Consider the following 14,311-nt stretch of genomic DNA (forward strand, 5'->3'; position numbering starts at 1 on the left):
GCTGTAATAAATGAGGGATGGCGAGCCAAGGTAACCAAGTACATGTAATTAAAATTCATATTTTACCAAACTGTCACATAACACAAAGGAGAGCCAGATTACTATCACATTGGACCTGCTTCAGCAAATTCACAGACAGAGGCATCAAAACCAGTGTATGTGTTTTAGAGCAGAGCATTTCAAGATGAGCCTTGTGATTGATTTCGTAGTGTGTGGTGATGTATAACTGTCTAATGTAACACATGCTCACTGTCTGCCCTCAGGGATCTACATGCAAATTAGACAGATCGGCTAATCAGATTATTCTGGGTAGCACTGAGCTGCTTTTGTGAAGGGCCAATTTTTTTTCATTGGATATATTTGTACATCCATTTAATTTGGCTTACATTGCTAAGTCTGAGCATGCTATTGTATGAAAATCCCTTTTGTGTTATCATTTCATTGAAAATATAGCCATCTAATCAGCAAACATCTACCTATCTCTTACTCAAGGGCAACAAGTACACAATTCTTTGGGCCAACGTGACATATATAAATGTGCGCTATATTTAAAAGTGCATATTTATTACTAATATTCTTGTTATGTTATTGTACCAATAATATTGATATATTCATTGATACGCAGAATGTTTGTCTATTTATCCTCCCATCTACTTCCCAATACATTACACCATAACAATGATTCAATATTTATGGTGATTGAACTATTAAATATAAAAATGTATGATACATTACTAAAAATTATTTGGAGATTTTAAATATCTATTATCTATATCTATATATTATATATGTCTTAGCAAACTGTGAAACACCCCCTTGAGATGCATCTCCTATATTCACCACACTAACATTTTTATGCTTTATGTAGATTTTTATGCTTTAAGTATATTTAAAAATTGACAGTGTTTTTGTAAATTTAAAATACTTAACAAAATAAGTGAATAATACATGATAAAATAATCGAATTTTACCCTATGCAAAAAAAGGGGACATAGGCCAAAATGATTAAATATTCATAGAGTAAGGTGTTCAATTATTTGTAATGCAGGGAACTGAACTAAAGTTTTCTAAAGGATTTGGAAGGTATCACAATGCTGATAGATGCTACATATATTATAATGCAGCATCTTCATCCATTTGTTTGTTTATAATACATAAAGTAGCGTTTTCTCCCAAGCATCCGTCAGGTGAATAAACATTTCCTTGAATGCTAATGTGCTGGAAACACATTTTAGATGTCTGTAAAGATGAAATACACTAGGGTGTGCATTTTATTAAAATCTTATATCAAGAGCTAAACAGTGCCATGAATTTCTTTGTGATACATGGGTCATATAACTTGTAGGAACAATCCAACACTTCAAGTGCAAATAGCATCCAATATGTCATGGTGGCACATTCTGTACTAAATGCCGGAATAGAAGCTTGAAGATAATTTACATTCACAATTAAGTTTACAATTAGAACGTGTGTGTGGGCAGAAGCTGGGATGTACATGAATAATTCCTCTCTCAGGAGTGTACATAGTGGTAGAGAACCTTCTACTCATAACTAGAAATGCATCCATTTCTTATGTAAATCCAAAGAAAAGGACAATCTGTAAACATGTGTAGCTATAGATAACACTCCTATCTCCATATATATATATATATATATATATATATATATATATATATATATATTACAGTTTTATGCTTTATAAATTAACTAATATATTTTCAATATCACATCCGCCTTCAATAGAATCATGTTCTACATCAACAACACCCCCTCCATAAATTCATTAGTAGCAGTTGTTACAATTACATATATACATGGTCTAAGATCATTAGAGATTTGACACATAACAGCAGATGACACACCAGCTTAAGTTGAAGAGAATATGTGCAAAGCACCACCTGTTCCCTGAATCTGCAAACTGTTCTACTGTAAAACAAGTGACCATGTTTCTTTACCACAGTCAGAATTAGTATTCACTTTTATTCTGGAAACAGACACAATGAAAGCATGAATATTAGGACACTTTACCAAGCTGGCTATTGGGGTTGATTTAATTGCTAAATTTTTTATTTAAAAAAAATTGTATATAACATAAAACATATTATTTGCACACACAATTACTAAAAAGACAAACATGGCCCACATAAAATATTAAATATTTGTAGTTGATCTTGATAGAATTTTTTTAGAATTTTATACAGCAATATTTGGGAACAAAATAATTTGGGGTCAGCAATGTTGTATTTTAAAGCAAACAGTGCATTTTATGTAATTACTGTAGCTTGCCATATGTGACATATATTTTGAGTAATAGATATATATATTTTTTTCTTAAATGCATAAATACATATATAAACTACATATGCTATATATATATATATATATATATATATATATATATATATATATATATATTATATACAGTTGCTGTAAACATTTTAACTAGAAATAATTACAGATATATAGTTAAATGTCAATTAATAACATAAAAACATTTTTGCTTCTTTTTTTGTGTAACACAACTAATATCATAGCATGGGCTTATTTCTGAAGCAGATTGTATAGTGGACAAAACAAAGGAACATTGGCTAGATGTAGTGACATTAACTCCCCCTGGAATATAGTAAACACTTTTCACAACAGTGAATGAAAATTTAATGTGCTCCTGACATCTGAGTTGGTGGATAGCACTCAGACATCTAAGGACGCTCCTGAGATTTTACAGGCTACAAATTCCCACCATATACACAGACATATACAGCATCTTAAAATGAATCTGCTCATTTTGGGAAAGTGCTTTAAAGCAAACCATAGATTGAACAATAAACCTTGTGGCTAATTTCAATTGTTTCTCTCCAATTGCCAGGAAATGAGCTAATAGGACAATGGTGGAAAATGTCAATTCTCTCTTTGCCTTTTAGTATTTTAGTATCAGACACAAGGAGCTTATGACTGATTTTTAACATTGAAACATTCTCTTCTTCCTAGTCAAGTATGTTCTATGTGCTGCCAATTATTCTTGGTCGGATACATAATGGAATAAATCCTGGGAACAGTATCCATTTATAACAGCACACAAGCAGCACTAATTGGACAAATGTACTACTGGCAAGCAGTGAAAACTCCCTTCCATTCTGCACTGCCCTAGTCTAAGAGCAAAGACATACAATACTATCAGGGGAAGATCACATCAAGACTTGGGCTTTGTTTGGTTGAGTGCCTTTGCTGAACAGGTCCTATTCTCTGCCTGTGTCAAACAGGGAGCAGCCCCTGTAATTAGGAAAGTGGATTCCTTTGTAAATACCCAGAATGGAGATATCAGGGTAGAGATGATGAGCCACAGATCAGATACCTGTTATCTCCTCTATGTCATATCTCCATATGTGAAATGTAATGTGATGAAGACGCATGAGAATCATTCATCCCTGCCACTGCTATATAGTCTAGCTGGGGGGACAGATGACATCTCAGCACTGCTCACATCTAGACACATGCCTGATTTATAACTATAGGCAGCAGAGATTCATGGGGCTTTTTTTTCCAGGAAGCAACAACTGTCACAACAAGCATGCTTGATGGGTCCCTGGCTCAGGCTGTGTAGTCTATGAGTAAGGCTACACAGGTTGCGGACAGGGGAGTACTTTAATCAGGCTTCCTGTAATCCAGAGACATGACCTTCCCTTATAAAGAGATAAACTTTCCCTGCTAGTTATATTTAGAGTTTGGACCTGACTTCTGCTCCCTTGCACATTCCCAGGGATTCCCAGAGAGCCATGCCCCTGCCACCTTCTGCCCAGAGCTGCCCTCAGTGCCATGAAGGCTGGGTACTTACGTTGCAGCAGATGGAAAGTATTCTTCAGAGGAAGGACATATCAGCAAGGATTGGAAAAGTGTCAGGATAAGGACTAGGAAGCAGGAAGCAGCCATCTTCCCAATCTAACAGGCAGATCTCGTATCCAGTATCAGGCAGAGGGATGGGATGGGGAGAGAGAAGGGTAACTCCAGGCACACGCTGTCACTCTGGCAGCCAGCTCTGAACAGCCGCCATCAGGGAGACTTCTCAGCTCGCAGCCTCTTCCTATTCTCATTTATTCCCCCGATGGCAGAGGAGGAGGGAGGGAGAGAGGATGAGGTGGGTAACTTACAGGGGAGGAGGGAGGGAGGGAGGGAGGATCACACGCTGCTGGAAAGTTCAGCTCAATCTCAGCTGACAGCACACCACGCCCTGCATGGGGACCACAACTTTCCTTCTCATCCGAGGGGCTCCACATCCATCTCTCCAGCGCCCCGCATTACCGTAATTACCCTGCTGCTGCGGCCGCCCTATTGTTTCCAATTACCGACATATCCAGCGCTGAGCGCCACTTCTTATCTGCGTGCACATCTACAGCACACAATGCTCAGCCCTGTACACACTGACAGCTGGACCCGGACACTGCTGGACACACACAGCCAAAAGAGCTTGCTGGGTCTTGTAGTGCCACCACATAGAAAAACCTGTGCAACTACTATGTTTAAAGGGGTTGTGCAGTTAGAACAAAATAAATGACATTCTAGATCTCTGCTTGCTGTCATTCTATAGGAAGCTTAATGTGCCCTTGTTTGTAAGAAAAAAAGGCTTTCAAATTCATGCAAATGAACCTGAGGGGCTCCGTGCTTCATTAACACAGATCTCCTCGGACAAAAAAGCACCCTTTTTTGTAAAAACCAGGGTATAAGAGGCTAATAGAATAGCAGATTCTGCCAGAGGGGGCCCACGCCAGTATGTCAGTGTGCTTGGTTTACAATCCTTCATCCTGGTGGTAGATGTCCTTTGAATATGATTTGTTAAGACTGGGACTTGTAGTTCTACAATACATTTCAAAATTTGCATGCCTGAACCCATTTCTTAACATATTATTCATTAACAAAATATTTAATAATAAAGTTTGTTATACCTATTATTGTATACAAACATCACAGTAAATAGTTTGGAATATGCATGGTAGGGTTTTGATTTTAGCCTTCCACAATTGTTGTGTTGTGGAACTACAACTCCCAGCATGCAGATCTTACCTATCCTATCTAATTATCCATGCTTCCTTCCTTCCCTCCTTCCCTCCCTCCCTTCCTTCCCTCCATGCCTTCATTCCCCTCTCTCTTTCTTTCTTTCCTCTATGGAAAGCACAGATGAGCCTTTAAGTGCCCCACCTTTTATGAAATACTAGCTGTAGATCCTGGCATTGCCTGGGATACTAAATAACTGTTCTTAGCTATAACAAAATAAATATAATATTTTTTTGTTAACGGAAACCTACCATTTCAAATGGTCGGTGTAAGCTGTAAACACCGAGCACCAGCTCAGGGTGAGCTGGTGCCGGTGCTTAGTTTCGTTAGTGTTATAAACCTTTGTATCGCGGTTTTAACACTTTTTAAACTTTATAGCAGAAACTGCTTCGGCTATAAAGTTTAAAAAGTGTTAAAACCGCGATACTGCGGTTTATAACACTAACGAAACTAAGCACCGGCACCAGCTCACCCTGAGCTGGTGCTCGGTGTTTACAGCTTACACCGACCATTTGAAATGGTAGGTTTCCTTTAACCAATTCTATCTATGCATCTCTGCCTGCCTGTCTGTCTCGCTCTCAGTCACTCTCGCTGCCTGTCTGTCTCTCTTTCAGTCACTCTCCCGGCCTACCTGTCTGTCTGTCTCTCTCAGTCACCCTCTCTGCCTGTCTGTCTATCTCTCTCATTCATCTCCCTGCCTGTCTGTGTGTGTCTCTCAGTCACTCACTCTCCCTGTCTCTCTCAGTCTCTCCCTTCCTGTCTGTCTCTCTCTCAGTCAGTCCCTCTTCCTGCTTGTCTGTATGTCTCTCTCAGTCACTCTCCATGCCCATCTGTCACTCTCTCTTTCAGTCACTCTCCCTGCCTGTCTTTTCTCTCAGTCAGTCACTCTCCATGCCTGTCTTTCTCTCTGTGTCAGTCACTCTCCCTGTCTGTCTGTCTCTCTCAGTCAGTCACTCTCCCTGCCTGTCTGTCTCTCTCAGTCAGTCACTCTCCTTGTCTGTCTCTCTCTCTCTCAGTCATTCTCCCTGAATGTCTCTCTCAGTCACCCTCACTGTCTGTCTTTATCTCAGTCAATCTCCCTGCCTCTTTCTCGCTCAGAGCTCATATTAATCACCTGTGGCAAAACAGCATTCACGGCTCAGCTTCTAACTGCCACAGCAGCAGCAGACAATGGGTCCTGTATATGGTGGTTAATTAGAGGAGTTTGGAAAGCCCAAGGTGAAAACTAAGATGTTCTCTGAGTCACAAAGAGAGGCTATGTAAAATTTGGAAGTTTGTAAACGCGACAGTGCAGATTCCTTTAGTGGGCATACATACATACACACATGCACTCAGCTTCTTATATTAGATGTTGTCAGGCAGATTAAAGGAGTCAGTCACTAAAAGAAAAAAGTTGGGAACAAGCTCTCATAGGTTAACATCTGATCCGTGTATATTCCAGTTTTTGGTATTTTATATGCATATCTTTTAATAATAAATGTTACTTTCAACTTATACAACCAACATGAATTTTTGTGCACCCTTTTGGAAGTGCAGCACCACCAAGGTCCATTTTTGTAAACCTTCTCTGCAGAGGTTTACAGGGGAGGGCGAGCAACAGCAACTGCCCACTGGCCAAAGGAATTTTAACAAATAAACTTCATACTCACCTTCCGCCGCTTCCCGCAGCTCCTCTTCTCCTTAATAATAATTCTTTTATTTATATAGCGCACACAGATTACGCAGCGCTGTACAAAGCATGTCAAATTGGTCCCTGTCCCCAATGGGGCTCACAATCTAAACATCCTAACAGTATGTTTTGGAGTGTGGGAGGAAACCGGAGTACCCGGAGGAAACCCACGCAAACACGGAGAGAACATACAATCTCTTTGCAGATGTTGACCTGGGTGGGATTCGAACCCAGGACTCCAGTGCTGCAAGGCAGAAGTGCTTCTCACTCAGCCATTCAGCAGTAGCACATGCAGCAAGCTCCGTGTGCCCATGCGCACACCATGATATGTTGCCTCATGATGTCATAGTGTGAGCACTAGCGATGGGCAGTACTGAGTTTTTTTATGTGCTAGAGGCAGTTTGCTGGCTATATACTAGGGGGTTTGTTCAGTGTGCTAGTTGCCTATATTCTGGGGCAACAGTGTGCTGCCTACCTATCTACTGGGGAGTGTTATATGCATATTATGCTGTAGAATTTGCGGCATAATATGTATATGATGGTGTACAACCTCCACTCTTTAGTGTGTCAGGTTAGTTGATGGGGCCCCCTGACACTGTGGGCCCCATAGTGGCTGCTTTGGGTGTTACCACTGTAGTTACGCCCTGCCCCTAGTGAACATCCATACAATTTTTTTTAAGTGGCTTACACTAAGTGGTCTTAGGCTAGGAGGCAGATTTGAATAGATTAACTTACTGGAGAATCAACATGCCTTGTAAAGGGGAATTCTTTACGGGGTATCAATAGATTCCAATTATAATTGGTTTCCAGTCACCATATAAGGAATTGCAATACAGAATGATTATACAATCAATTAAAAAAAAGCAGTAAAAAATTCAATAAAGTGTTTGGGATCATTGCGTTTCTGCAATTTCCACCCTTGTTTCATCTTTATCATCTTGGTAGGTGGAAGCAGGTTATCAGTAACTGTATGTTTCGGTACATTTGTCTGTTCATCCTTTCTTCAATTATAAGAAGCATGCCGGTGCCGTATGCTAAACAACAGCCCTACATCATCATCCTACCTGCCAACGTCACTGGTGGTATTGTGTTTTAGGGGTGATAAGGAGTGCCTTTTGGCCTCTAAACATGGTGTGTATTTGGCATTTAAACAGTGCAATTTTGGTCTCATCTGACTAAACCATACTATCAGAGTATTTCACAAAGGGCTGGCGCCAGAATCCGGCTAACCCGGGCAAGCGCCGGGCCCCCAGAGCTCCCACAGGGCCCACCATGATCATAAAAATCAATTACATTGGCGACAGCATCCTTGTGTGTTGCGATGTAATTGAAAGGTAGATAGTGTCTTACGGTCTCCACAGGGGGTGGCGCCGCAGGTGGATCATAGGACAAAATAGTTCCATTGTCGACATCTATCACTGCGCAGGACACTTGCCGACCCCGCGTGGTGACTTCACGGCACATGCATCTGTGCTGGAAGCTGCGATGAAGATTAGAACCTTGGACGAAGCCTTAGACCTGCATTCTTGAGGTAAGTTAGCTTTTATTATTTTTTTACTTGCCACAAGATGCTTTATGTCTATTGTAATCTACAAATTTAATTATGGAGGGGTGCAGTGTAATTATGGGGGGACAGTATGGCTTATGGGGGACAATGTGGCTTTGTGGGGGGAAAAGCGTGGCTAATGGGGGGAAAGTTTTGCTATGGGGGGCATAGTATGACTATGGGGGGCACAGTTTGGCTTATGGGGGGCACAGTGTGGCTTATGGGGGGACAGTTTTTCTATGGGGGGCATAGTATGGCTATGGGGGCACTACCTAATAGGGACCTGATAATAATAATAATTCCTTTATTTATATAGTGCACACAGATTATGCAGCACTGCACAGAGCTTGCCAAATCAGTCCCTGTCCCCAATGGGGCTCAAAATCTTATCACCCTACCCGTATGTTTTGGAGTGTGGGAGGAAAACAGAAGACCTGGAGGAAAAACCACACAAACAGAGAGAGAACACACAAACTCTTTCAGATGTTGACCCTGGGGCTTGAACCCAGGTCCCCAGGGCTGCAGGGCTGTAATGGGCTCAAGGGTTTTGTTGAGCACACTTTAAACACACTTGAACTTTCTTTTGTTCAGCAATGGAGTATTTTGTGGTGAGTGTGCATACAGGTCATGGAGTTTATTCCTTACTGTTTGTACATTTTGATTCCAGGTCTCTGTAACTCTCCACAGATGGCCATTTGCTCTTGGACAACTCTTCTTCTGATTCTTTTTACTCTGTGTTGCTGGGAGAACCTGGGCATGGTCAGTTTATGGTACACAGCTGTTCTTTTTTCTTCTAAACTAAGGCCCCAGCAGTACTCCTCCAGAGAACTTTCAGATTGTGAAGATTTTGATAAATCCCACTGGCTTTAACCATCTCGAGATATGGTTTGTTGTGGCAGGTTGGTAAAGAGACACATTTTTATTAGGTATAAGTTGAACCAGTTGATATTGTTTTTCAGTAAGTGTCAGGATTGCTTTCTAATTACTATAGATTTCAGCAAGTGTCATGACTTTCCATGACTCTTGCACCTCTCTTTCTTCATGTGTTCAGTTCTTTTTCTTTATGTCATTTCTCATTATTATACATAATTTACTGACATCTATAGCTTTATTTCTCTGCCAATGTAGATTGGGTGGGTTGTTACTGACATCTGGTAAGAATTTCAATAGCACACTGAAAATTGCTGAGATGTTCAATATTTACTTCACCAATTATTTATAACATAGCTTCTGACATATGGATGCATTATCACGATATATGCGGTCATGACATCTGTGTAATATATATACATGTCACAGCATGTAGTTATGTACCTTTACCTTTATCTGTTTCAGCCACTTGTTATCTGTCATTAAACTGAATCACCTAAAAGGGCAGGCCAGAATTTATTAATGATGACCTGTCCTCCAGATAGGGTACTAATACTAGATTGGTAGGGGGACGACATCTTTTCCCAACACAGATAAGCTGTTACCCTGTATCCCTGTATCAGGCGAAGGATTTACTGAAGTTGGGACAAAAGTAAACTTTGTATTGATGCTACCTAGGGTGGAATATTATCACAAAATATCTATTGATATCCACTCACTTCCACCCATTTGTAGATATACTATGAAGGGAAACTGCTGCTAGATTCAAAAGCTTTTAAACAGCATTTTTTCTTCAATATATTATAAGATATTATTTTTTATTACTGTAATTATTGGTATTATCATTAGTTCAATAAGAAGATTACATACAGTACATTACATCAAGATGAGAAAAATGAAAGACAAAAGACACAAAGATTCATTGAACTGGTACCCTGGAACTGGTATCTGAAGTGAAAATGGGGCCCTGCCATAAAGGTTCACAATCCATGTGGGTTGGCATATGGAGATACTAGGTGTTGTAAAAGTTTGGAAGGTGATGGAAAGTTTGACACCTTTTGATGAAGTTTTGGAGACAAGTGAGAGAGTGAATAGGAGGAGAGCAAATCAGGTCATTGCGGGGCGGGGGAATTGATCAGTCGCCATGACAGCCTTGGATCTTCTGAGGACCCGAGGCTGCCTCGTTTTAACCCGTTGATTACAGTGTGCAATTAGCACATTGTAATGAATGAGGAGGAAAATTCCCTATATACTGTCATACTGTAGTATGGCAGTATATGGTAGGATCAATAAGACAACCTAGGGTTAAAGTACCCTATGGGGTTCTGAAAAATAATAAAAGTAAAAATATAAAAAAGATATAAAAAATTATGTTAAAAAAACCTCAAAATTAAAATCACCCCCTTTCCCTACAACTGATATAAATATCAGTAAAAACAGTAAAAATGACACATTACATCTAAAAATACACCTGATATATCAAAATATAATAAAGTTTTTTCACTGCGTTTAACCCCATAACGGAAAACAGGGCCAAAAGTCGAAAATGGCACTTTTTTGCCGTTTTGAAAAATATTAAAAAATCTATAAAAAGTGATCAAAAGACTGTATAGTCCTAAAATAAAAGCATAAAAAGACCTTAACCTTAAACCAAAGTATGAAAAAGTTATTTGTAAATGTATGAAAATTTTTTAAAACCTATACTAATTTGATATCTCTGTGATCGTAACAACCCAAGGAGTAAAGTAGATGTCATTTGGGACATTGAAATCCGCAAAATCCAAGCCCACAAGAAAATGTAGCAAATACTTTGTTCACCAATTACACTTCATTTGGAATTTTCTTCCCGTTCCCGGCATGAAATATTAAATAACCTCACTATGAAGTGCAATGTGTTATTCAGAAAATAAGCCATCAAATAGCTCTTTACATGGAAACATAAAAAAGGTATAGATTTTTGAAGGTGGGGAGTGTAAAATTAAAACGCACACACAAAAAAGAGCCTCGTCGGGAAGGGGTTAAACTGAATACGTTGTACAAAAGGTAACCAGTGGAAAGACTGGCAGAGATCAGAGGGAGATAAGAAACACAGAGAGATGGATTACATCGGCCAACATAGTTAAGGATGGCTTTATGAGGCATTAGCATATTGCAACAGACCAATTTTGTAAACTACTTTTTTGGAAGGGTTGGATGTGAAATAGTCAAAGATTACTCCAAGGCAGTGGATTTTTAGAGGGGGCGAGTGTGGAATCATAAATTGTGATGGATAGGTCTTGTGGGAAGAATTTGTTAAGTAGAGGAAGATTATGGGGCAGATTTACTTACCTGGTCCATTCGCGATCCAGCGGCGCGTTCTCTGCGGTGGATTCGGGTCCGGCCGGGATTCACTAAGGTAGTTCCTCTGACGTCCACCAGGTGGTGCTGCTGCGCTGAAGTTCCCTGGAATGCACTGATCTTCACCAAGCCGGACCTAGTGAAGGTAAGCGCGAGTCGCGCGACACTTTTTTTTTTAAATGCAGCGTTTTTTCCGAATCCATCAGGTTTTCATTCGGCCACGCCCCCGATTTCCGTCGCGTGCATGCCAGCGCCTATGCGCCCCAATCCGATTGCGTGCGCCAAAATCCTGGGGCAATTCATGGAAAATCGGCGCAAAACGGAAATATTCGGGTAACACGGCGGGAAAACGTGAATCGTGCCCTTAGTAAATGACCCCCTATGAGTTCTGTATTGTCCATGTTAAAGAGAAGACAGTTATGGCTGATTGATACACTGGGATTCTTACTAGCAGAGTGGACATCCCTGGGCCATTGGAGTGGTACTGAAAGTTCTGGGACAAATTTATTGTATATACGAGTTTTCCTGTAGGCTTCACAGTAGGATTTTTCCACCATACAATGCAATATAGGTGGGAAATGTGTGATATGATCACTAGGACATCAGTGTTCACAAGAAAAGGGACCAGCAAGGACTCCTTAGTCTTCCATATGAATGAAGTGTACATATTTATAAAAACACTCCATTCACTATCGGTCAATTACAGGCAGTCCCCGGGTTACATACAAGATAGGTTCTGTAGGTTTGTTCTTAAGTTGAGTTTGTATGTAAGTCGGAACTGTATATTTTATCATTGTAATCCCAGCCAGAACTTTTTTGGTCTCTGTGACAATTGGATTTTAAAAATGTTGGATTGTCATAAGAACCAGGATTAATAATAAAGCTTCATTACAGACACCTGTGATAACTGTTATAGCTGTTTATTGTAGCCTAGGACTAAAGTACAATAAATTACCAAAATCCAGAGGTCCGTTTGTAACTAGGGGTCGTATGTAAGTCGAGTGTTCTTAAGTAGGGGACCGCCTGTACACTGCATTTGAAATGTTGTGGTGGTAAATTAAGACACTCCTTTGAGTTTGTTTATGGTTTTGAAGTATACTTAAGCCATTCTGTTGTCTAGTTACAACTATTGGCTTGTAGGCTCTGCACCTCGGTGGCAGATAGCATTCTTAATTGTTCAGTAGTCAGAAGTCTCATTTAGCAGCTGTGTATACAGTATATGTTAGTGATCTCCAAACTAGTTAAGAGTCGTAGCAGTAGGAATTAGAGTACATAATAAAATATACATGTACATATTACATGCAGTATTTTAAGCTTATTTTATAAATTGTATTTATTCTAAGGCACAGAATAAAAATGTAAATGAGGTCAATGAAAAAGAACAAGGATCAAAGTTAGAGAACACTTTCAGATACCTGCAAGTTATTGGTGTTAATCTGGGCACCTGGTGCTAATTTCCTTAATAATCTGGCAAACCCTATTCAACTGGCAGCTTAACTGTCCAGTTTTGACAGAATTTTCAAAAATGGTGTGCCATTCCAAAATGACTGAAACGCCTTAGCAACAAGTGGTCCAGATGAGGGGCAAAGGGGGGACCCTATCAGCCATAGCAAGAGAAGTTCTTTAAGATGTTGGCAATCAACTTTATACATCAAACGACAGCATTGAAAGTAGCATAGGTAACAATGCACAAATCGGGGGGTGAGCCATTGGACGATCCGACGGATTCGGACCACGCGCAGGATTTTACATTTAAATTTGAGTCGCAAGCCATGCGCTTGCATACACCAGGAAGAAAAAGGTGAACTCCGGCAGACCTGATCAGGGTACCGACACATGCAGGAAATCGGGCACACCAACTTCATGAATCATGGAAGAGTTCATCCTCGCCAGACAGTCTGGATCGGGGGGATTGCACAGGGACCGGGTAAGTAAATGTGCCCCATTATTTTAAAGACTTTTTTATTACTTACTGCAAAATAAAAAGTTTACGTACACAAAGATTACTATGCTTTTAAACAATTTTGGGACAGCCTATATCAGTGATGGCTAACCTTTTAGTGGCCGAGTGCCCAAACTGAACCCAAAACCCCTTATTTATCACGACGTGCCAACCAAAAATTAAAGCAGTAACTTATTGCTCCCTGTTTAACAACTTCATATTTGCCTCCTGAGGACATCAACACAGAAGAAATTTTAGCTTATTTCCAGTGTCCCTCTGTACACAGACAATTGTGGGGCTAACAGAAGGTCCTCCAAAGATAATTTGGCCCTGTCTATTCATTCTCCCTCCTCCTACAGTCCCAAGGAGCGAAGTAAGTATCAAAATATGACTAAAGCAGCATATTTTGAGTTGCTTGGAACTGCAGGAAGATTCCTGACTGGTTTGTTGGGGTGACAGCCTGGGTGCCCACAGAAAGGCCTCTGGGTGCCGCCTCTGGCACCCGTGCCATAGGTTCGCCACCACTGGCCTATATGATGAATCTTCTGATATTTACAATATCTTAGTTAGAGACACACCTGTGGCAAACACTCAGGCCATGAGCCCTCTCCATACACCTGCAGCCAACGTGTGATGTACTAATAAGTTACACATCAGAAAGGGGTTAATAGACAGACATAATATTGTACAAAAATCATTGCGGCACACAGAATGACCCTTGCACAGCAGACATTTTTATGACCAATCCATTTTCTAGTTCTGCTTGACAGCATGGTTCCTCTTTTATTCCTTATTCCCAGAATAGTATTCCTGAAAATATTGGTCCCCAGCATGCATTGCCTCTCATTTCTAAACCTCTACATGGTACCACTCTGGATAACAGCATGGCTTCTCTTTCATT

The 14,311-nt window shown here is 40.2% G+C and overlaps 1 protein-coding gene across 14 annotated transcripts in view; it reads right to left on the minus strand.

The window, feature by feature from the left end:
• CACNA2D1 (calcium voltage-gated channel auxiliary subunit alpha2delta 1) overlaps positions 1 to 4,267 on the minus strand; it is a 472,576-nt gene extending 468,309 nt beyond the window's left edge. For 10 of the 14 annotated variants that reach the window (XM_072147275.1, XM_072147273.1, XM_072147274.1 and 7 more), the window contains exon 1: positions 3,833 to 4,266. In XM_072147275.1, the coding sequence (XP_072003376.1) occupies positions 3,833 to 3,927 (95 nt within the window). In that variant the 5' untranslated portion in view covers positions 3,928 to 4,266. Of the gene's footprint in view, positions 1 to 3,832 lie in introns of all 14 variants that reach the window. The other 4 variants (XM_072147264.1, XM_072147265.1, XM_072147262.1 and 1 more) reach the window with 2 other exon arrangements.
• Between the last annotated feature and the right edge of the window lie 10,044 nt (positions 4,268 to 14,311).

This window comes from Engystomops pustulosus, chromosome 4 (genome assembly GCF_040894005.1).
Source record: "Engystomops pustulosus chromosome 4, aEngPut4.maternal, whole genome shotgun sequence".
Lineage (NCBI taxonomy): Eukaryota > Metazoa > Chordata > Amphibia > Anura > Leptodactylidae > Engystomops > Engystomops pustulosus.